Source organism: Ovis canadensis, chromosome 3 (assembly GCF_042477335.2).
Source record: "Ovis canadensis isolate MfBH-ARS-UI-01 breed Bighorn chromosome 3, ARS-UI_OviCan_v2, whole genome shotgun sequence".
In the NCBI taxonomy this organism is placed as follows: domain Eukaryota; kingdom Metazoa; phylum Chordata; class Mammalia; order Artiodactyla; family Bovidae; genus Ovis; species Ovis canadensis.
This window is the reverse complement of record NC_091247.1, coordinates 10,939,059-10,963,585: the sequence shown is the minus strand read 5'-3', so window position 1 is coordinate 10,963,585 and position 24,527 is coordinate 10,939,059. Positions and strand designations below refer to the sequence as shown.

Genomic DNA, 24,527 nt, shown 5'->3' with positions numbered 1-24,527 from the left:
TAACCACACAACACAAATGAGGCGATGGTCACACACAACACAAATGAGGTGATGTGGTAGCAAGGAGGAAATGGAGTGTGGCTGACTGTCAGTAGAACTCTTATGTAATTTTGTGTGTATGCCTTCATAGACCACAGCAACGTACAGCTATCAAACACTTTAGGACAAAAACTGCTGAGATAAATATGACTGTTTTGACAAATGTATAAGTCATGCTCACTGGCAGGCATCCAGCTCTGTCATAAATAATTAAATACTCAAAGGATTTTCTTCTTCCAAAGTGGGGGAAAAAAAGCAGAACTGAAAGAAATGTTGGCCAAAATGATAGATGTTGTTTTTTTAACCCCACTAGTACTACATCACTACAGATGAGGCCTAGACCCTGATGGAAATTTGAGAGTCAACATGTGGGATACACTTGTTCTGTTAAGAGATCTTGGCGTTTCAATCCATCTCCTCTGAAACGAGACTCAGACTAGCATGAAAAGCACCTCTCTTTCTAAATGCAGAAACAGCCTGAGCGCTGAAATGAGCAAGACTGCTGGAGTCAATCAGGCGAGATATTTAAGCTCCATGGGCAGTTTCCTCAACTGTAAAATAAGGATAATGGTGCCTATCTTCAAATAATCATTCAACATACATTTACGAAGAATTTTTAAAGTATGAGGCACTGGGTATATAAAGATACATGTATAAGCAGATATTAATACAAACTCACACAGACTTCAAGGAGAACAGAGCATAACGCTAATAGATCTTTACATTCTGGGCAGAACAGTTGAGTCTGCTCCAGTGAGTATGACCCGATCAGGAAGAAAGACCTAAACATACTGACACCCGAAATGATTCAACGAAAAGGCCCAGCTAGATCAGCGGTCTCCAACCTTTTTGGCACCAGGGACCGATTTCGTGGAAGACCAGGGGTGCAGGGATAGTCTGGGGATAATTCAAGAGCATTACATTTATTGTGAAATTTATTTATAATTTTAATGCTGCTGATGATCTGACAGGAGGTACTGGTCCATGGCTCCTGAGCTAGATTGTCACACTGAGCAGCTCACTGTGATGACCCTGCCCACAACCTCAGAGATTCCAACCATTTTGCTAGCTTCCATTCTTAAATCTGATCAGAAAAGCAAAAATTGAGTCTCTAAAATGAAATGTGAAGGAAGAGCACTAGAAGCAAATCATAATGGAGGAGAGAGATACCATGCAGAGAGAACTTTTAAAATGATCCTTGACATTCTCAAAGGAAAGACAGCGTATTTCAACCAGGATAAAAACCAATTATATATGTGCATGTATATGTTTCACACACACCCGTCCATGTCTTCATGAAAGAAACATCCAGAAAACAAATGAAAAGCTCAATAAAAGGTTTAGAAGATAAAGGCGAAGGAATTTCCTAAAGAGCAAGACTGGAAGTTGGAAAATAACAGGCAAAAAAAATCTAAGGACTAGACCAGAAGGTCCAAAACTTGAATGACAGAAATTCTCAAAAGAAGAAAACAGAGGGGAGGAAATCACTGAAAAACTCAAGAAAATGCGCAGAATTTCCAGACTGAAAGGACTCATGAACTACATGCCAAGTACCACAGTTAAAAGTAAAGCCAGACCAGGGCACTCTGTTAAGTTCAAAACACTAGTGACAAAGAGAAGAGCCTGTATGTTTCCAGGGACTGAACAAAGGTCAGATGAAAGATCCAGAATTAGAATGCTTTGTACTTCTTAAGAAATATTAGGGGAAAAAAAGAAAGAAATACTAGAAATATTGAAGATAGAAAACAATGCAACAATGCTTCCCAGATTCTGAAGGGAAATAACTTCTGACACCAAAACCATCATTCAGGTGTGAGGGTAAATCAAAGACATTTGCAGAAGTATGAGACTTCGATTGTTTTATCTCATATTCATCCTTTCCCAGAAGGCTAGATTTTGCTAGAGATGCTGCACCAAAATGAAAGAATAAACCAAATGAGACAGTAATAGAGTGTCCAAGAGGAAGATAGGGGATTCAGGAAACAGGGGATCCAATATAAAAGAGAGAGAAAGAATTCCCAGAATAATAATGAGAGATTCTGGAATGAGAGCTGTATAGTATGTGTAGAGGGCACCAGTCCAGAGGCTCTGGGAGGTAATTTGTCCCAGAGATAAAATGATGCATCTGAACAACAGGAAAGATTAGACGACTGGTGAGGAGCTTGGGGTTGAATTTGTGATAAGTTCAGGGGGAAAAAAAAAACAATAAGGAGCAAAGATAATATTATTTGCTCCAGGCAAAGTAGAAAGTTGCACAGGAAAGAAAAACTTTACTGTGTGGCTTAGCTGTTAAAACCATTGTACAGGACTTTCCAGGCAGTCCATTGGTTAAGACTCTGATTTGCCCACCGCATACGGGCTCCCCATTTCATTTCTAATGATCAGTTTGTTCTCAATAATTTAATTTTTTAGAGGAGTAATAGTGCATGTGCCATCAACACCAAACAAACACAAAAATCTTTCCATTATTCCACTGTTATCCTGAGGCTCAGGGTATAGAAATCTAGAATTAAATCATGATATATAATTCCAATTATGCGCAGTGGTGTTTTTTAACAATCAACATCCCATACTCATTCTACATCCAAACGACACTGGAAAGAACAGGTACATAACATGAATGACATTCATGAGATTATAAAAGACGGTATCAAATAATGTCCAATTAAATTAAGTAGAAATTAACAGACTGCTAAAATACTTGTAATGCACACTAAATCATAGTAAGCAATTCACTTGATCTGGTGCATCAACATACTGTGTTACATCATTAAACAGAAGCAAATGACTCCTTTTCATTGACAAAGACACAGAACACTTTTCTGAACACTGTGAAGACACAAAATGCCTGGACTCCTCTGGCTTATATGTTTAATTGGGGTAGCGAATAAACCTTTTCCTTCAGCAACTTACCGCTCTCTCAAAAAGATTAAAAAAATGACAACAGCATACACAGGATTTAAGAAAGTACACAGCTAAGTTTCCTAAAAATCAAAAGCTGTAATGTTAAACTGGACAAAATGGGTGGCAGGAAACATGCTGAACAACTTAGGGTGGATTGGATGCTCCTGGAATTCAGACTTTAGAAAGTGAAACTAAGCATGAAAATTCGATGGAAACATATGCATTGGGCCAGTTTTCTTGGCTAGCAGACATTTCTACTGCTCTTCTGATATAAACCTATTAATGTTTGCGTCTCCATTTATTTATATGAACACCCACAAAAGAAATAACTTTAATTGGCTTATCAGTGTTTCTAGCATATTTCTGAGCATACTGACCACTAATGAAATATTTGAACTACATAGACTCCAAAAACTCTTGTTTTCATTTTCCTATAAAATACTATAGTTTGAATTATAACATCCAACTTTAAAGGGTCTTGCTGCTGCCATTCTTTACACAACCACTGAAAATCTGTTTCAATAGCAAAATATAAAACATGGAATTTTCACATTTGGTCCCTCTACTTATTTCAGCATCATTTCAGGGTCATCATTTTTCACTTACTGTCACAAATTTAAAAAAAAAATTAAGTGCATCTAAAACAATTTGTGTAGATATTCAATGACTGTAACTACATTACATGGGATAGAAATTTCATTTAAACTAGAGTAGCTCAGTGTGTAGAGGGGAAAAAGTATGAAAACTGGAAAAGAAAATTTGCCCATATACTTCCACCTCTATAAAAGAAAATATTCTGCGTTATATAACAAAAATAAACCTCCCACCAGAGATCTTGGAAATCTTGAATATTTTTTTCCTGCAGGAGGATTTATTATTTTCCACTGAGTGTCCATTCATGCGTTTTCTTCTTGTTTCTAGTCATAGCACCAGATCCTGACTAGCATGCACAACCTCAAAAGAAAAGAAAGACTAAATACAAATTGTGTAAAATTAAATAAAATAAAGCAAAATAAAAAGGCACACGTTCAGGTTGGTTACCTCGGGGTGGTGCTGTAGCGTCTAATGTGCGATGGAGTGCGCAGAACTTACCTTGTAAGCAACACTGTTGGATGAATCCACAATGATGAATAGCGGCTTCCTTGTGAAGGGGTAGAGATCTCCAGGATGGAGGCTGGGAAAACAACAACGACGGTAACAATGAATGACTGTATAACTCTATCGGCCGAGCCTCAGAAATCTTATTCTTCAGTTTGGTCTACTCACATCTCTTTTTCATCACAGCACTGAGAGAAAAACAAAGGTTAACTAAGCAGAAGACCAAAAAAGTCTGTATTTATTGGGGTAGACAAGTGAGCAGTTTTATTTTGGGGGAAAAAGAAAAAAAAAAAACCAAGACATAATAATTATTCAAGAATATTCAAGCTAGGGACTTCCCTGGTGGTCCATTGGTTAAGAATCTGCCTTCCCATGCAGAGGACGTGGCTTTGACCCCTGGTCAAAGAACTAAAATCCCACATGCCACAGGTCAGCTAAGCCCTTGTGCTACAACTGCTGAGCCTGCCCGCTAGAGCCCATGAGCCATGACCAGGGAGACACCTAAGTCTCACAATGAACACTTCGGCATGCTGTAAGAAGACCTGGCACCGCCAAATGAGTAATAAATAAATGTTTTTTGGAAGAGAATATGCAAGCTGAAGAGAAGTCTATATATTTAGAGATGGATTAAACACACATGAAAATCTCAGAGGGCAGCATTTAGGGACTTATCTAGTATTTTAAAAGGCTCCTCCTAAGAACAGGTGAAAGTGAAAGTGAAGTCGCTCAGTTGTGTCCTACTCTTTGCGACCCCATGGACTGTAGCCTATCAGGCTCCTCAGTCCATGGAATTTTCCAGGCAAGAGTACTGGAGTGGGTTGCCATTTAACACAACCAGATTTCTATTTCAATGAGTCTTTTAAAATCCATATCCAATTTAAATATTTTTCATGTTTTAAGCCACCGGTCCCCAAACTCTGGGATCTAATGCCTAATGATCTGAGTTGGAGCTGATATAATAATAATAGAAATAAAGTGTACAATGCATGTAATACGCTTGAATCATCCAAAAACCATCTCCTCCACCTCGTGCCATGGAAAAATTGTCTTCCACAAAACCTGTCCCTAGTGCTGAAAAGGTTTGGGACGGCTATTTTAAGCTATATCTCAATTTTGCAGACGGTAAGTGAGGGCTCCCCTCTTATTGTTGCCTACATTTCCTCTGAACATCTGCATAGGAATCAGCTGGGGTGCTTGTTATAGATACAGATTCACTGGTCCACAGAAGAACTACTGGACCCAAAGTCCAGTAACATGCATTTGAGGATCACTTCTTAAGATCACAATATTGGTGTGCATGCTCTTTCCCAGGGTTAGTGGACAATGCATGTATGTGAATAAATATTAATGTAAATATACAAAATGATGTGTCAATGAGCAGTAACATCAAACCCCAAGATATCTCAAATACAGGTTTTTCTAATATATATCACTTACAAGTAAGGTCAACTATAGCACTAACACATGGCTTGGGGAATCTTTCACTATTACATGTATAATAATTGAAACATTTCCTTCCTCTGCCCTTTAATTTGAAGAGCTATGTTTTTATGTAAAGTGTTATTAGAAATGCAGTTTCAAGCAAGGTAGTTTCCTCTATAATAAAATTGCTATCTCTCAGCTAGAGAAATCCTAGAGCTACAAACAGCCCAAGCAGTGAATGTGTTGAGCAAACTTTCATGGATGAAATTTACCTGAAATCATACAGCTAACTTCAGTTTTGTTGTATTATACCAACAGAACCTTGTATTAAAATGTTTATGTTGATATTAACATGCATCATGTCCTGAGTTATTATTTATGTACTTATCTATTGCCTCCTCCAACTTGAATGAACAGATCTCCAGGGACATAATGGTGCCTGACATGTAACAGATACTCAATAAAAATTTTTTAAGTATAAGCCAACAATTCTAAACATCTAAGGTAGTCAGAGCCTGAAATATTGCTGGAATCCAGATAAGTGTTATGAACAGTTGTCTCAGGGGACATTTCTAGTACTAGAAAATAGTCCCCACTTCACTTAACATAAGATATAACTTTAATTTTTATAATAGGAAAGACACCAGAATACATACCAATGCATTTCCTTGTGGGACTGATTTCGTTTGTGGATGGCATCTCCATTTATAATATCTCGGTTACTATTAGTAAGTACCCCTCCAAAATCATAAGGACCTATAAAAACAGAAGGGAAGAATCCTAGACTTCAGTTGAAGAGTAACACTAACATGATGTTCAAATACAAAGGTACCAGGTGAATTTCTCACTGATACAAGTGGAAGATAATTTAAAAATTTTTTTATTAATTTAAAATTGAACACTTCAGTTAACACAGAATTTAAATATTTCAGCATGTTGCCTGTTTCAGCATTTTAAAAGATCATTGTCATTAGTTCTTCAGATAATAATGAGAAACAAAACAAAAATCTACTGTATCCCATTATTCTGGGTTAAAAAAAAGGGGGGATGGAGATCTGGGATGTTCAAAATGATCTTTTCATTTTAAGCAAAATTAAAATCTCAAGTTCAACAAATAAAATTACTTAGATAAAAGAGTTGCAGAATGAAGTCCTAATGATTTTTTAAAATATAATTTTAGGGCTTCCCTGGTGGCTCAGACAGTAAAGACTGCCTGCAGCATGGGAGACCAAGGTTCAGTGATTTCTTAATTTTAAGTGAGTCACTAATTGTAAAAAATGTAGTGACTTGAAATAAGACTTGAAAATTCTCATTGACAAAAACTTCATGTAAGAAAAGAACTATCAAATATCAGTGTAGGGGAAAAATCCATTATCATTACTATTTTATCAACCACTGTAATTCCAGTTCAGGAATTAGCCTTTTCCCACTGGTGCTATCAGTTAGTTAAACTCTTGTGTAAATGGAACAGCAACTATGAGATGTAAGAAATAAATCTCTCTCAAAGGCCCATTCAGTTAGTACCTACTGTACTTTGAAAAAAGTAAAACAAGAGATATCAACATGTTAGGTGGGGGTGCAGAATATTTGATTTAATACCATGTTATAAGACATGGAAATAATTATTTACAAATAAAATCACTAACTTTATTACCAAAAAATTAGTTCATGATTTTGCAACACTTTTAATATTCATGTTATGCTTTATCCCTTAAAAAACTACTGCAGTGAAAAGATTGAGATTTATTTTGTTTTGTTTTCATTTTAACACTTTAAGAGGATCTGTAGGTCATGCAAGGAAGATGGCAGGGACATGCATTGTATAAAGGAATGCAAATTTCAACAAACAAATGAGGAGGAAAATGCTAAGGATGTTAAGAAAAAAATTTCTGTCCAGATAAAGATTTAACTGCCTTGTTTACTTCCAATTTACTTATCAATTTTGACCAATTTCATATATTCTAAACTCATATGTTCTGGACCATTTCATGGTTTTATTCTGAAATAGCATCCCAAATTTCTACAGATTGAATTGGTAAGATCAAAGAAAGGACACAAAACAAAATCATGTCAAGGACTTGAACTTTCACAGGTACAAAAGTACACTGATTTCTACAAGACTGTCAGCCACAGTGAAGCCTCTGACCAGATTCTCTAACGCACAAAAGGCTCAGAAAAATTCAGTGATGTGAAGCAGTAATTGGTTAGTCCCTGTATAATATATATATGTGTTTGCTTTTAGCAAATTTGTTAGTAACATATGTATGCAGCATGTGAATTTACTGATGATTTTTTTAACTTCCATGAGTAAGACTTCAGCAAATAAAATAGGTATCTACAAGACTGCCAATTCAGCAAATAGACCAAGTTTCAAATTTGGGAGCCTCTCTAGAAAGCGTGAGATGGTTCGTGGGCTATGGGCCATCGCCTTGTAGAAAATAAAGAGAATTCAAGCCCTGCTCACAACAGGGAGCATTCCTTTATTGTACCTTCACTATCAGAACGACCTGTGGGGAAAACGCCAGTGGCTGACAGGTAAATCAGAAGCACGCTATTGGCAGGCAGCTCCTGAAATGGAAGAAAATCACACATACAAAACGACAAACAGAAAACAACAGTTTCATTGAAAGTTCGTGACATTTTACAGTTGTGAGGAGGGCTTCCCTGGAGGCTCACGGGTCAAGAATCCACCTGTCAATGCAAGAGACACAGGTTCGATCCCTGGTTTGGGAAGATTCCATGTGCAACTAAGCCCGGGGGCTTACTAAACCATTCAATCGGTAGTAGCGACGGGCGGTGTGTACAAAGGGCAGGGACTTAACGCAAGCTTATGACCCGTACTTACTGGGAATTCCTCGTTCATGGGGAATAACTGCAATCCCTGATCACCATCACTAATGGGGTTCAATGGGTTACCCACGCCTGCCAGCACCGGGTAGGCACATGCTGAGCCAGTCAGTGTAGTGCGTGTGCAGCCCCGGACATCTAAGGGCATCACAGACCTGTTATTGCTCAATTTCGGGTGGCTGAACGCCACTTGTCCCTCTAACCACAACTACTGGGCCCGTGCCCTCTAGAGCCTGTGCTCTGCACGAAGAAAAGTCACAGCAATGAGAAGCCCAAACACCACAACTAGACAGTAGGCCCTGCTCACTGCAAGTAGAGAAAAGTCCGTGCAACAACAAAGACACAGCACAGCCAAAAATAAACCCATAATCAAGCTGCGGGGAAAACGAGGACCTAATTTAACACACTATGGTCGTCTTCAAGAGAAAAATCATTCTTGTTACTTCCAACTTGCAATTGTCTACACAGCAGAGATTCATTATTAATCTATAACTACGGCCCAAAGTTTTACAGGTATTCTCTGTTTCAAAAACATCATTTAAAGAATGTTCTCTGAAAACTTAAATCGGAGACATAAAGATCCCAACTACAGGTCTAAAAGACAAGCTTCCGTCTGTGCCTTTCTATATATAAACTGAGCGGAATCCCCTATTCTGTGGTTCTTTCAGATGACCAAAATGTTTCCCAGAGTAGCCTGAATTTGGAACACACCTATACAGTCTGCTCCTGCTTTTCAGTTCTACATTGACTGTTAGGCCTAAAGCAGCTGAGTTAGAAAAATCCAGATGAAGTAGAATGATAATTAATCAATATTCTCATTAATTAATGGTAGGGATCATTCCTAATGTCATATGCAATTTCTACTCCAAAAATAGCTATGATTAGGATATTCTAAAGGTAGTTTTCATTTTCATATTTCTCCTAAATTCTTGACTCAAATATTCGAGGGAAGAGTGACTCTCAGATTCCATTTAAGCCATATCTTTCCCTTACATAGTAAGAAGTACTGGATGATATATACCTTAAAAGATGCTGCTAAGAAAGTGTATAGTTGGCTGAAGGTTGGTTTGTAGAGCAGATACTTGTGGGGGTTTTCTCGCCTGGTAGGCTTGTCAGCTGATTCCTATATTTACACACAGAAAACAATGCAAACACAGTTGGTCTTCTGCATCCGTAGGTTCCGCATCCATGGATTCACCCCACCACAGATCAAAAATATTTGAAAAATATTTTCCAGGAAGTTCCAAAAATCAAAACTTGAATTTGCTGTGCACCAGCAACTACATACATAACATTTACATTGCATTTATAGCTATTTACATATAATTTACATTCTGTTAGATGTTATAAGTAATTTAGAGATGATTCAATGTATATGAGAGGATATGTATAGGTTATATGTAAACATTATGCAAAAACTTTACAGGAGGGACTTGAACATCTGAAAGTTTTGGTATCCAGAGGGTTCCTAGAACCAATGCCTCGTGGATACAGAGGAATGACTACAAAACGTACTTGACGCGTAGATTATCAATGCCTATTTTTACCCTCCTCTTTATCAAATATCTTTTTAAAAACTGTCATTATGCTGATGTTTCTCTCCTGTGTCTCATCAGAGTTCTTTATTCACACTTGTGGCATTTGGTGAATAATAGCATTCCATGAGGAGCAGAAGCAGCAAACTGCAAATGTAGGGAGAAAAATCACCTGCATTCCTGGTTTATTCATCTGGGAAGCTAAATTCATTGGCTCCCTTTCCAGGGCTTGTAACATCCGGAACATGTCAACAGTTAGTTCACTGAACTTAACCTGCAAGGAAAACAAGTCTGACCGTTAATGTAGTACACAGACCTTAAAGTGTTTAATCACATTGTTATTTTTGACTTTTATATGTACCTGATGACACTGGATATTTTATTCTCCAGCATTTTATTATGAAAAAATTTAAAAGACAGAAAGTTGAAAACAGTGACACCCAAATGCTCAATAGCCAGATTCTATAATGTTAACATTTCTTTATATTTGCTTTGTAACATCTTGCCCTATCTATTAATCCATCAATTTCCAGTTTTGTTTTGTTTTTTTTTTTTGCACACCACACTGCATGAGGGATCTTTCCCAACCAGGTATTGAAGTGGAAATGCAGATCTTAACCACTTGGACCACCAGGGAAGTCCCTCCACAGGCAGATTTTTTTTTTTCTTTTAAAAAGCAGTCATGTAAACACAGAGACCTGTATTATATCCCATAAAACATGCTGGCTGTTGGCAAAACAACGAGGCTGAAGTATGACCATGGCCCATTTTAAAATCACTTTATTACATTTTAGCACTACATAATGTTTAAGTCTGTATCCTGGGAATCCACTGGCAGTCCAGTGTTTAGGACTCAGCACTCTCACAGCCAAGGCCCTGATTTCAATCACTAGTTGGAGAACTAAGATTCTCACAAGCCACATGGCATGGCAAAAAAAAAAACAAAAATAAACAAACAAAAAAAATTGTATCCTTTTTCATATTAAATAGTACTTCTACAGAACTTCATGTAGGCAAGGTTTTAATTTTGGCGGGGTTTGGGCGGTCTTGTGGGATTAAGATCTTCAACCAGGGATTGAATGGATGTTAGGATATTTACAAGGAAATCATAATTCTGTAACAATCAAAAGCGCTATTTTTTAAGGTGACTTTTAAGCATAATTCCTTCACAATTCTTTACCTGGTTATTACAATTACCAATAATGAGTGCATCAGCCAGAGACAACTGTCCCACAATCATGCCTTGTTCCAGCAATGGGGCTCCCGTTTCAGCAAGGCGATTAGATGTGATAACAATGGTATTATCATCATTTAATACCATTACAGGGTCCGCCTGGAGAACAAGCAATACTGTAAGTGGTTTATTGCCAAGACAAAACATCACTGTAATAAACTATTCCTTCTTTTTTACATATCCACATAATAAATATGTACACCACACATGCATTTACTTATATAATTCTGACAACCTTTCTTGTCAACTGACCTCAATGAAAGCTGCTACTTCTTGAAGTACCAGGTTCCATTCCACTTGATCTTCAGTATTAAAGCGGTGAGTATAATCTTCAATTTCATCTGACAGTTCCTGATTTCACAGTATCACAAAGGAAAAATGGTTATAGGAAAAAAAACATAAAATAGATGCCTATATTGTACTAAAATCCTGATGGAAACTGTTATAGTTAATAAGTTTGATTATTATCAATATACAGTACCAATTACAACCAAAACAAAGAGTGAAAATTACACGAACTTGCTTCAAAATCAAAAATTCCAAAATGATACACATCAATAAGATCTTCATAGAGACCTAGTGACGCACACTGCTCAGTGCTAATCAGCAATGGCTTTATTAAAAGGAAACTCTTAAAGGTAACCCCCCCAATTTCTAACATTAAAAAATGAACATAAATTCTTTGGGATTGATATTATACTGTTTCTTTTGGAAACAGTCCTATTAGTAACTGGGGATAGAGAAAGAAAGTTTGTCAAAACTAGCATGTTATACTGAATCACTTTGCTAGATACCTGAAGCTAACACAATACGGTAAATTAACTATACTTCATTAAAAACAAAAACCAAAACACGAGCATGTTATACTGAATCCCTCTGCTTTACACCTGAAAATAAGACAATACTGTAAATCAACTACACTTCAGTTAAAAAAAAAACTAGCATGTTATACTTAAACACCAAAAAAATCAAGACGTATGCCATTGAAATCACTAACTGAATAGTGTAACCAGAACGTAGCAAGGAATAATTACAGATATTAAGTGAATATCTTTATTCAGTTAACTCTGATTACCTGAATCATGAAGGACAGAATGAAGAAGAAGGAATAACCAAAACTCATTCGTATCACCTTTATAAAACATTCTGTACTTGTTCTTAACCTAATTTTTCAATTATTTTATCTTAAACTAAATATTTTAACTTTTGTTTGCATTTGCCAACCACTCATTAATGAGTGATGAAATGTAAAATGAGCTGAGGGGACAAAAGCAAGAAATTAATACAATTATCTCTGGTAAGTATGTTTGAAACATGAAGAGAGCTGCAAAAATTTTTTATCATTACCCTTGACAGAAGTTACCATGCTCTGAAAGTTGTAATGATTTTAATTATCAAAATTATTTTAACCTTATCTATTTTAAAAAACAAAATTACCAACAAATAATCAGAAATCAGGATTTTAATTAAAATACATTTACCTTTACCAGATCCTTCACAACATCCATTTTGTTGAGAAGAAGACAAACTACTATAAATCTTGCATAGTATCGTAGCTTCTTAACTACCAACTCAGGTCTATGGTAGATAAATGGAAAATTATTCATTAGATTAAAAACAAAATTACGCGACTTGATTTTTCTAACTTTCTGATCGTTTTTAAACTCTTTTGATCCTATTTTGCACAGTTATAAACACTGTTTCATATAATCTATAGTTTTTTAATATATTTTTTACTCAATGATTCATTACATTGTTCTTTCATACATTAATTTATTCAACAACTATCTATTGAAACTTAGATGCACCAGGTACTATGCTAAATAGTAGATTAAAATTATTAGAAAAAGAAACTATAGACATAGTCCCTTCCTCACAGATCTTATAGACAGAAATGTATGTAAAATATAGAGGAGACAGATAAATACTTAAAACAGTGGAATAAATATTACAATGATAGTGTTGCAGTTAAAAGGAAAAGAAGAGGAATGTGTTTTTCTTTTCTTTCCTGAGAACAAAGAAGAAAGAGAAGAGGGAGCAGGCCTGGTCACACCTAGTTTTTATTTTAACCATTGCTAATTCAGCAAGTTTGGAAAACTCAGCAGTGGCCACAGGACTGGAAAAGGTCAGTTTTCATTCCAATTCCAAAGAAAGGCAATGCCAAAGAATGCTCAAACTACCACACAATTGCACTCATCTCACACGCTAGTAAAGTAATGCTCAAAATTCTCCAAGCCAGACTTTAGCAATACGTGAACCGTGAACTCCCTGATGTTCAAGCTGGTTTTAGAAAAGGCAGAGGAACCAGAGATCAAATTGCCAACATCCGCTGGATCATGGAAAAAGCAAGAGAGTTCCAGAAAAACATCTATTTCTGCTTTACTGACTACGCCAAAGCCTTTGACTGTGTGGATCACAATAAACTGTGGAAAATTCTTCAAGAGATGGGAATACCAGACCACCTGACTTGCCTCTTGAGAAATCTGTATGCAGGTCAGGAAGCAACAGTTAGAACTGGACATGGAACAACAGACTGGTTCCAAATAGGAAAAGGAGTACGTCAAGGCTGTATATTGTCACCCTGCTTATTTAACTTCTCTGCAGAGTACATCATGAGAAACGCTGGACTGGAAGAAACACAAGCTGGAATCAAGATTGCCAGGAGAAATATCAATAACCTCAGATATGCAGATGACACCACCCTTATGGCAAAAAGTGAAGAGGAGCTAAAGAGCCTCTTGATGAAAGTGAAAGAAGAGAGTGAAAAAGTTGGCTTAAAGCTCAACATTCAGAAAACGAAGATCATGGTATCCCGTCCCATCACTTCATGGGAAATAGATGGGGAAACAGTAGAAACAGTGTCAGACTTTATTTTTTTGGGCTCCAAAACCACTGCAGATGGTGACTGCAGCCATGAAATTAAAAGACGCTTACTCCTTGGAAGAAAAGTTATGACCAACCTAGATAGCATATTGAGAAGCAGAGACATTACTCTGCCGACTAAGGTCGGTCTAGTTAAGGCTATGGTTTTTCCTGTGGTCATGTATGGATGTGAGAGTTGGACTGTGAAGAAGGCTGAGCGCCGAAGAATTGATGCATTTGAACTGTGGTATTGGAGAAGACTCTTGAGGGTCCCTTGGACTACAAGGAGATCCAACCAGTCCATTCTGAAGGAGATAAACCCTGGGATTTCTCTGGAAGGAATGATGCTAAAGCTGAAGCTCCAGTACTTTGGCCACCTCATGAGAAGAGCTGACTCACTGGAAAAGACTCTGATGCTGGGAGGGATTGCGGGCAGGAGGAGAAGGGGACGACAGAGGATGAGATGGCTGGATGGCATCACGGACTCGATGGACGTGAGTCTGAGTGAATTCCGGGAGATGGTGATGGACAGGGAGGCCTGGCGTGCTGCAGTTCATGGGGTCGCGAAGAGTCAGACACGACTGAGCGACTGAACTGAACTGAACTGAATCAGCATCCTGTAACTAAATTTGCTTTTCTGCCCCAGATTCTTCACGGGGTGGCGGGACAACACAGTTCTGGAGGCAGAAGCCTATTGTGTTCTCCCCTAGGCTGGCTGAGGACTTTAAGCCACCTTTCTATTTCCTCAACTCTGTCTCCATATTTTTTAAATTCGGCTTCAGAGGGCAGAGAAAGTAAAGATTTTATCAACAGGAGAAACAAAACATGCTATTTGAGCCCACAGGACTGGATCTTGGTGAGAGAATGCTTCCCAGAGAGAGTAATGTTTATATTAAGACTACAGAGAGGAAGACGAGAAGACAGTAGGCAGGAAAATACGAGGTCATCCACTCAATACACTTGAGAAGCAATCCTATCAAGCCTGAAAACCTGAATGACGGCCCCTACCTTTCTGCCTGCTGCAGAGGAAGAAGTCCTCTGTGAATCTCACTGGGAAGGGTCCATATCAAGTCCTCGTCATAGGCATCAAGACTGGGATGTGGCCAGGTTTTCAAGCTCAGATCTACATTTTCCACTATCAAACAAAACTCCAGTACTGTCACCACCAGAGGGGCCATCAAGATTCTCTCTGACAAAGTCCTTTTGGCATGCCAGAATTGCAGCCTTGTCCAACCTGCTAGGACCACTAACTGTAAGATGCTGACTCTTGACACATCTGCCTGAGAAATTGTTTTTCGAGGTGGCTAACTGCAATGTCTTCCTGCAGCCTCTGTGCGCTCAGAAACTTCACCTTCTCCGTATCTTAACTCTAACCAGGTTCAGCCTTCGTCCTTCATAAACACTGGGGCTTATAGCTCGGACAAGTGATTATGTGCAAATGTCTCCTCCACTCAACAGGACAGGCCATGGAACAGAGATATTCTGAAAGCTGTTTGTATTTGGTGACAGGCAGTCACTCTGGTGATCGTTGGAACGTACCACTCCTCCTGGCTTTGACATATTCCTTCCCTACTGAGACAATGCAGGCAGAGCTTGACTTCTGGAGGAGAGATGCCTCTTAAAGCAACTGTGAAATTGTGGAATACTTTCTTACTTTGTTTTAATCTACCAGCTGTTGGTTTTAGCAGCTGTCACCAACTGCTATCTTGATGGCCCCCTAGCCCTGTGTGAACTAGGAAACAACCAATTTTACCAACTGAACAAACTCCTTCCTATGGTACAGGGAACAAAACCAAGATTTTATATACTGAAGTGTCCTTTGATTCTAAGTTAGTTTGATACTAAGCCTATGAGATTTCATCGTCCTGGTTCCAAGTAATTCTAGCTCTGTCCATCTGCCCCCCTCTAGGAGGCAGCACAGAGAAACAAGTCACATGGGCTAGTTTGCTCTTAGGACAGAAAGTGATTTTATTAAGCCAAACTATTGGGTTTTAAGCCAAGGGACCTAAGAACAATTTCCCTTGTGTCAAATTAGAAAATTCATAAAAGTGAATTATACAAGGTATTTTACTATTGCTTAAAATAGTTCTTTGCTTATATGTATTTTTCACTCAATAAAGTGTTACATACCCCTTCTGTATTTTTGAGAAATAATTTACCTCACCCAGAATTCAGAGAAATTATACAACAATAATGCAAAAAAAAGGGAGTTGGAAGAAATATATCTGTAGTGAAAATACGTGAAGCAAGCCGTAAGAAATTCTGAAAGAAAAGTAACTGATGCAACTTCATGAAGTAAGGCAAAGCCAAAGAGACCTTGGGGGAAAATGCAGAATTCAGCATCTACATAACTTTGTTTCAAGAAAATTTCTCCAGACAAGTCTGAACAAGATTTGCAAGGGAATGAAGGGGATTTACCAGAGTGGGGCTTTCCCAAAACTGTTGCTGTTTAGCTGGAAAGCTTATGACAGCCAGCCACAAAGTATTCTCTAGAAAAATGTCAAAACTACATTATTCTTTTTCTAACAGAATATAATCTTTTCACTTAGATAATGACAGTGATTTCTGTTACTGGGAGTAGGGAGAACATTCAGATCTTTCAACAATTCTTGAATCATAGCAACAAAGATTCTCCAGCAGATTTCTGATTTCAACAACTCTATTCTCATCTGAATCTACCTGTACCCTAAATGTGTCTGAGACTCCCATGAAAAGGTAATCATCTAAAAAGAAAAGAGATACTTGTCCAGCTTCTTTTCATTTTCTTCTCCCACCCAAGCCAGACACATAGTAAGTGGGGATGAATAACTTTAACATGATTTTTTTCCATAACAGTAAAGCTGCTGCTGCTGCTAAGTTGCTTCAGTCGTGTCCGACTCTGTGCGACCCCATAGACGGCAGCCCACTAGGCTCCCCCATCCCTGGGATTCTCCAAGCAAGAACACTGGAGTGGGTTGTCATTTCCTTCTCCAATGCATGAAAGTGAAAAGTGAAAGTGAAGTCACTCAGTCGTGTCCGACCCTCAGCAATCCCATGGACTGCAGCCTTCCAGGCTGCTCTGTCCATGGCATTTTCCAGGCAAGAGTACTAGAGTGGAGTGCCATTGAAGCTACATGACTGCAAAATGGTACTGTATTTATAAAAGACAAATGGCAGTTTCCAACAGGTTTTGAATGTATACAAACTAAGATGATATAGGCTACAGAACAAAGGTATCAGCTAAGCCTCATTTTGGAGCTGTTTCTTTTCTATGAAACTTCATATGCCCCAATCTCTCATAAAGAAATAACCCACCCTTCTTTGGGCTCTGACCCTACCCTGGTATTGTGACATCTGTCACAACATCCATGATATTTACTGCTTTTAGGTAACACACTTCCATATGCTTAAGAAGGCCTCAAATATAGCAGGCACTCAATAAAGCCCATTAAATGAATAAAAGTTACAAATAAATGTGTGCCTTTCTGCCTAATTTCCACACACTAAAAAGTTTCAGTGCTTTATCTTCCTCTTTCTAAAAACAGTAGGTACATACCTGTCCTCTTTATTGACTTGAGAATAGTAAGATCTCTGTCTGATTGCAGAATAGAAGGAGAAAGCCTCATTCAGATAGCTGGTCTCAGATGTGCGTAGGCTACGAGAGAGAAAGAAAATCTTAAGTATGACAGTGTCTCAGACTCTTCATCATGATAAATACTTGTTTTGTTACTCCTCTCTTCCTCTACTGGAAGGGATGTGAACAACTGCACTAGATTTGAATCACCAAAGCAATAATCATATCACCCTTAAGATGTATGAAAACAATAATAATTATAATTTAAATTTAAAAAAATACCTCCCCTCTGCTCCCAAGCCTTTTTTGATAGCAACCCAAAGTAGACATTATTCTCATTCTTCAAAGGGCCTCTCCAAATAGCATTCTACTCACTTAAATCTTTCCTGGGGTTAAAGGCCTGGGACCAGTGGACTGAGAAATAGACCCTGATACATATTAATCTTCACAGGATGCTGATTAGTTGGATTTCTATTCAACATTTCTGTTTTTTTTTTTTTTAATTGAAGTATAGTTGGTAGCTCAGCTGGTAAAGAATCCACCTTCAATGCAGGAGACCCCGGTTCAATTTCTGGGAAGATCCGCTGGACAAGGCATTAGGCTACCCAATCCAGTATTCTTGGGATTCCCTGGTGCTCAGATGGTAAAGAATCCACCTGTAATGTGGGAGACCTGGGTTCGATCCCTGGGTTGGGGAGATCCCCTAGAGGAGGGCATGGCAACCCACTTGAGTATTCTTGCCTGGAGAATCCCCATGGACAGAGGAGCCTGGCGGGCTATATAGTCCATGGGGGTGCAAAGAATCGGACATGACTGAACAACTAAGCACAGCACATAGTTACACACAATAACATTGCTAGTTTTACAAGGGATTTCTTAAGAAAATATTCTACCAGGAAAAGTGATTTTAATGGTGGGAATCTGAGTGGCATGCCAAAAGACAGGAAGAGGAAGGAATTTTCTGGCCAACTAAACTACAAATGGTCCAAGCCTTTTTATGAAATGCCTGATACAACTTAATGATAATGTGATGTCTGGATCCTAAATGGAGCTCTCTTCTTTCATTGACTTATGGGTGGGACTATACAGATGTAGTCAAAAGTATCTTTATTGACTTCACGTACCCTTTTAGACACAGCATACAAGGACTGGTTTTAAAGTATTCTCCTGAAAACCATTCATTCAAACAAACATACCAGTTATGTTATGTCTCCGTAAGGGATCAAGATTCAAGTGAAGCCATTAAGAACCATAAATTCATTTAGTATTTTTCTTATCTAAAACCAAGGGTCATACTCTAAGTTTACAAATGAATCTGACCGAATGAACCGTTCGGAAGGTAAGCCTTTGAAGCAAACAATGTCACTTTGATTATGGAAGGTCACTTTAAAATGCTGTCTTAATCAAGATAATCTGAACTATTAGAATTTCAAGTGTAACTCATCTGCTTTCCCTCCTACCGGATATGTATTGATGCATACTTCTGCATGCTGTGTTTAAATCAGGAGAACGCTTTATTTTTCCCATTTGCAGTTCACTTACTAATAATGGTAGTATAGCTGCCCAATCTTAGAAGCAATTTCCCCTATTTGCCACCGCTTCAAGCCATATCGATTATCCAAGACTTGTCTGTTTTACATAGGAGATAAGAAAATAGAAATGAGAAACTATAAATTTCAAAAATAACCAAATCTGTTAATTTCACAGGATAAAGTATCACCCAATTCATCATGAAATTCTGAGTACATAAATTGAAATTCATGAATTTTTCATGAGATTTTAACATAAGCACTCAAATTCAAAAACCATTTATAAAGTGTCTATTTAGAGTATGCTGAAATATAAAAATAAACTTCTCTGAGCTACGTTCACAGAAATTAGAAGCAACCCCCTCCCCCAATAGCTTTGGCCAATAAACAATACCTATTTCAGAATGAAATCACGAATCTGCCTACCTACTTAATCTGAATCATTTCAAATATGATATTGTCTTTTAAAATCAGATACTATTACACTTGAAAAAAATAAATAGGGGGAAAAATCAATTTATTTTCTTTTGGTAACAAAGATGAAATGAGATACACAAACAGATAAAAAGCACTGAGGTAGTAAAGGTCAAAACTGACTAACGTAAAACTTTAAAAATCCTTTACCGATGCTGCTGCTGGAATTTCCAGAGTTTGGTGTATACATCAAAAGTTCTTCCAAAATAGGACTGCCACTGCTTCTGTCCATATTGTGGCAAATCTCTGTAATGACAAGTAAACATCTATTAATTTTAAAACCTGTATACTCCTTGGAAATTAAGTCTTGTGATAATACAAACTGGACAGATTTAAAGCATTTTGCATTCAGGCTTATTTATTTTTAAAAGTTACAATTTTTAGAGCAAAAACAGTTGTATTGTGGGGGTCCAGGACACGTTCTTTCCTGTTTCTCTTTCCTGGTTCTGACAGTTCATTCTTCATCTCCTCTGTAGATCTTCTCCCATGGGGTTTCCAGCTCTATCTCCCCTGACCTTGGGTGATCTTATATACTGTTAACTTCCAAGTCTGTCTTCAGCTAAGAACTCAGCACTTGGAAAAGCACTGCTTTAGGGACTAAATCTAGAAGTGGATATGCAGGTGGTATTGTTGTTCTCAACTGTTCCTGCCCCTCCCAAAAATGAAACTATATATCCTTGTCCTTGGGCTTGGTTATATAACTTGCTTTGGCCAATGAAATGTAAGTTATCTACAACATGTCTGAGAAGAAGATATAAGAGGTATTACATGGTTCAGCATTTTTACTTTTCTCTCCGAACTAAGACCAAGATAAGGCTGTTCCTCAGCCTGGAACACACAGTCAAACACATTTAATGGGGCCTTAGAACTGCAGGCAACTTGTAGCTATAACATGAGAGTCAGAAATAAATCCCTAGTAAGGTACTAAAATTTTGGAGTTACTACAGTAGCCTTATTTAGGAAAAGCTGCTAAAAAAGAAACCAGAACCAGGACTGGCTAAGAAATATGTATGGGACACCGGCACTGCGATTAAACTGCAAGAAACTGTTATTGAAGGCTAACATATAAAACAGAGGCGAAATGCATTTGCCTGCAATAACTTGGAAAGTAGATAAGGTGACTAATGAACTTGTGGATTTATACAAATAAACCAGGGAACAGTATGCTATTAGACACACTTCACAAAATACCAGAAAGATAAACTCACTAAAGAACTAGCTGCAAGTAGGCTGAAAAGGAAAAGAGGAAATCCACAAATTCCAGAACTTTCCATACTGAAAAACACAATTTTTAATGTGTTAAGTGTAAAAGACCCAACTGAGAAATGATAGCTATAAATGCCACGTAAGACAGTCTCATCCCTAGGGGAAAACCTCTGCATGAAAGCTTGTGAAAACATTTACGAAAGTGGCCCCAAGTACATTCTTTCAAAGGGACAAAATAGATGTGGGGAAAGAATCAAAGGATTTGGCTGTCTTGTAGAAGCCTGATAAACTCAAGGTATTTGTAACAGAGTCTACAAGAGAGCGAGGAAAGTGTCTCAAAATATTGTGGGTTTAGCTATTGGTACACGGAGGCTAACCTAAATCAAACAAATAGAGCCAACAAAATCTTGAGAGCATTTTGTATCATAAAGGAATAATAATCATTCACTGATTAGAGCATGGTATACTTATCTCACTCATGCAACTGTGGACAGCTAGTAGTGGATGGTCTCCCTTGAATGTATAGCCTGGCTGGTGGCTAGGGTGCCAGGTCACGTGTTTCTCATTATAAAACAGGCTACCTCTGTTTACATGAGGGTCGTTGCAAGGATCCCAAGAGTAGCAAAACAGAGGGTGGCTCTGTTGTGCAAGTTTCCTTTCAAGTCTCTGCATCATATTTGTACTGTCCCATCAGCCAAAGCAAATTCATGGCCCAACCCAGTGTCAGTGTGAGAGGGGATAACTCATGGGCATAGACAAGGGGAAGGGAATGGCTTTTATAAACAATTTGTAAGAGACTTTATCATTTTCTTTTTCTTCAATTTTAAAAATAAATCTCTTAGAAAACAAAAATTCTATACAGTGTATAAAACAAGAAATAAAAAAACAGCTTACTGCTTTTTCCTTCTAGTCCCCAGAAATAACCACAATTAAAAATGCATTTTCTATATGCATTTAAATATGTCAGTCTTTCTATTATTTTACATAAGTGGAATCACACTAAATATTCTGTAACATGCCTTAATTTAATATATCACATTTCTTTAATGCATATAGAATTATATCAATATTTACTGTGTATAATATAGTATAATGAATCAATTTACTCAACCAATCTCTTCCTGATGGACATTTACACTGCTTCCAGCTTTTCCCTGTCATAAAAATGCTGCAATAAACATTATTCTACTAATAAACTTGAAGAGTTATATGATTTGAATAATAGGCAAATTTCTGTAAGTGGAATGAGTAAAAGAAGATTTGCATTTCTATACAAGATGTTAAGACAATGAGGAAAAAAGCAAAAGGTTTTTCTACCCAAACTTTTCAGATACTACATTACAAGAATGAGCTAGTAACTTCAGTTTTAAATTTATTTCCATTATCCTTAGGATAAGGAGAAACTCATTTCAGATTACAGGTTAACTATAGATACTATTGATAGTTTCTAGATTCATCCCAAGTTTTTACCTTTTTTACGTCTCCATGGATCTCTTGTGAGAGGTTGCATTACAAAGAGCTAATAAGTTATTTTTAAATTGAAATTGCTGCTAGAATCTTTAAGACTCTTATCAAGTAGTTACTGCTAGGAAGACTATTTTATATAAAAGCTTTAGGCAACATTAAATTCAGGAAAACTGACAACCTTTGAGTGCTTCTATAAAGATACCATGTAAAGTCTCCAGGCAAATTTTCAACTAAGCATTTGCCTACAAGTTATTTTGCATTTTCAAAACTGACAGATTTAATAAACCTCAGTAATACATCATATTAAGGAAGAAAACAGAATTAGAGCTCAGTATTTTATTTCACAACTACATAATTTCAGGTGTTTAGTGGAAACGGTTTTAGGGGAAAGGAATTCGCCATGAAGGCTAAAAGCACAAAAAAGTGGTCTAAAAGATTAGAACAAGGTTCCAAACATAAGTTGTAATGTACAAGTATTTTCTGATTTATAGCTGTGAACAATGTTGACTAGATTCTATACTATTTTCATTGAAAGAATTTACAGAATCTACCACTCCAGTATGAAGTATCAGCTATAAAATAGACAGCAATTTCTTTTTCAAAATAGGGTTTAAGTTTTTAAAAAAAAAAACCTCCTAAAGGACAAGTCCCATGGTCACACTTTTTCTAGTGAAACACACCACAGAAGCTAATATTCAAACAACTCTCTTATGATGAGTCTAAACAAAATTAACTAATGTACCTTATAAAGAGTTTTAGATAAATTCCTCTACTATTCAGAGCTTGATTCTAGTTTTTAACTCTGAATATATCATTTGGTCATTATTACTGTCAGTAGAGATGGGAAATTAATGGTCCATGGAATTAAATTAAATGGGGCTGTGTGAATTAGCCCATAAGCTAAATGACCTTATATTTCACATTTTGCAAAGGCACCTATGTTATAAATTGGCCAGTCATATTCTTTTCATGTCTTGAGAGGAAGCTGAAAGTATGACACTAATCTCACTCTCTTTTAAAATCCTCAACTCTATCAACAAAAAGTTGGGAGAACATGAGAAGAAATGTAGTAGAGATTGATGATTCAACCTACTTCTGAGAGATGATTCAAATGTAAAGTTGAGATGTCAAATCATAGGAACTTTCTTACAAGTTTCTACAAATCAACCATCTTTACTAAAGTAAATTAGCTAGAATCACTGATACCTGTGGCATGCGTGCATGCTAAGTCACTTCCAGTTATGTCCGACTCTTTGCAACCCCATGGACTGTAGCCCACTAGACTCCTCTGTCCATGGAATTCATCCACACTGATGCCTACTGACACCTAAAATCCAACAGCCATTTTCTAGTCCTCAGATCAGTCCTCCTTAGAGGGTTACCTTCCTAGAGGTTCCCTATTGGCTCACCACTTCTTCAGCATCTTGTAATCCTTTCTTCTTTCTGTTCTAATGGTCTCTTTCATTAGCTTCTCTTTCTTTAGTCTGGTCCTAAATGCATGCCTTCTTCAGCAAAATGTTAGTTGCTTCAGTCATGATCAACTCTTTGCGACCCCATGGACTGTAGCCCTCCAGGCTCTTCTGTCCATGGAATTCTCCAGGCAAGAGTACTGGAGTGGGTTGCCATTTCCTTCTCCAGGGGATCTTCCCAACCCAGGGACAGAACCTGGATCTCCCGCACTGCAGGCTGCCGCTGCTGCTGCTGCGTTGCTTCAGTCGTGTCCAACTCTGTGCGACCCCACAGACAGCAGCCCACCAGGCTCCCCCGTCCCTGCAATCTCCAGCACTGCAGGCAGATATGTGCAAATATATGTAAATACACATACATACTAAAATAAGAAGCAGAGAGCTTAAATGGGTTGCCTGGGAACTCATGGCCAGTTAACTGTTGAGCTATGACTGAAATCCATAACCCTTTTGAGTCTGTAATCTAATACTCTCTCCTCTTTGCCATAGAGAAAAATAACCCAGATTTTGATTTTACATTAGTGAAGTCCTTCTCTGGGAGCTCACTCTTGGGATGCCATTGACAGCAACATTTAGACTTGTTTTGACAACAAGTTGTGTCCTAATAAGCAGGAGACTGGGGCTCACACAGAGTCACCTAGGATGCACTTGAGGCCAGAGCAAGAAAATGGCCATTTGTAAACCAAGGAGAAGAGGCCTCAGAATGAACCTACTCTGCCAACAAGTTGATCTTGGATTTCCAGCTTCTAGAGCTGTGAGAGAATAAATTTCTGTTGTTTAAGCTACCTAGGATGTGGCATTTTGTTATGATAGCCCTAGCAAACTAATATAATAAGTGATAAGGTAACCTTCAAATCCCAAAATACGAGTGGGTGGGAACAAATCACCAAT

The 24,527-nt window shown here is 37.7% G+C and overlaps 1 protein-coding gene across 4 annotated transcripts in view; it reads right to left on the bottom strand.

Moving 5' to 3' along the window:
* SCAI (suppressor of cancer cell invasion) overlaps positions 1-24,527 on the bottom strand; it is a 111,685-nt gene that overhangs the window by 24,191 nt on the left and 62,967 nt on the right. For 3 of the 4 annotated variants that reach the window (XR_011255494.1, XM_069582421.1, XM_069582423.1), the window contains 11 exons: positions 19,648-19,743; positions 19,037-19,123; positions 17,477-17,575; positions 12,561-12,657; positions 11,332-11,430; positions 11,026-11,178; positions 10,018-10,119; positions 9,332-9,433; positions 7,953-8,031; positions 6,120-6,219; positions 4,036-4,117 (listed from right to left, as the gene is read on the bottom strand). Coding sequence is in view for 3 of the 4 variants with exons in the window: in XM_069582421.1 (XP_069438522.1) it covers positions 4,036-4,117; positions 6,120-6,219; positions 7,953-8,031; positions 9,332-9,433; positions 10,018-10,119; positions 11,026-11,178; positions 11,332-11,430; positions 12,561-12,657; positions 17,477-17,575; positions 19,037-19,123; positions 19,648-19,743 (1,096 nt within the window). In the remaining variant the exon portion in view is untranslated. The remainder of the gene's footprint in view (positions 1-4,035; positions 4,118-6,119; positions 6,220-7,952; positions 8,032-9,331; positions 9,434-10,017; positions 10,120-11,025; positions 11,179-11,331; positions 11,431-12,560; positions 12,658-17,476; positions 17,576-19,036; positions 19,124-19,647; positions 19,744-24,527) is intronic. The other variant, XM_069582422.1, reaches the window with a different exon arrangement.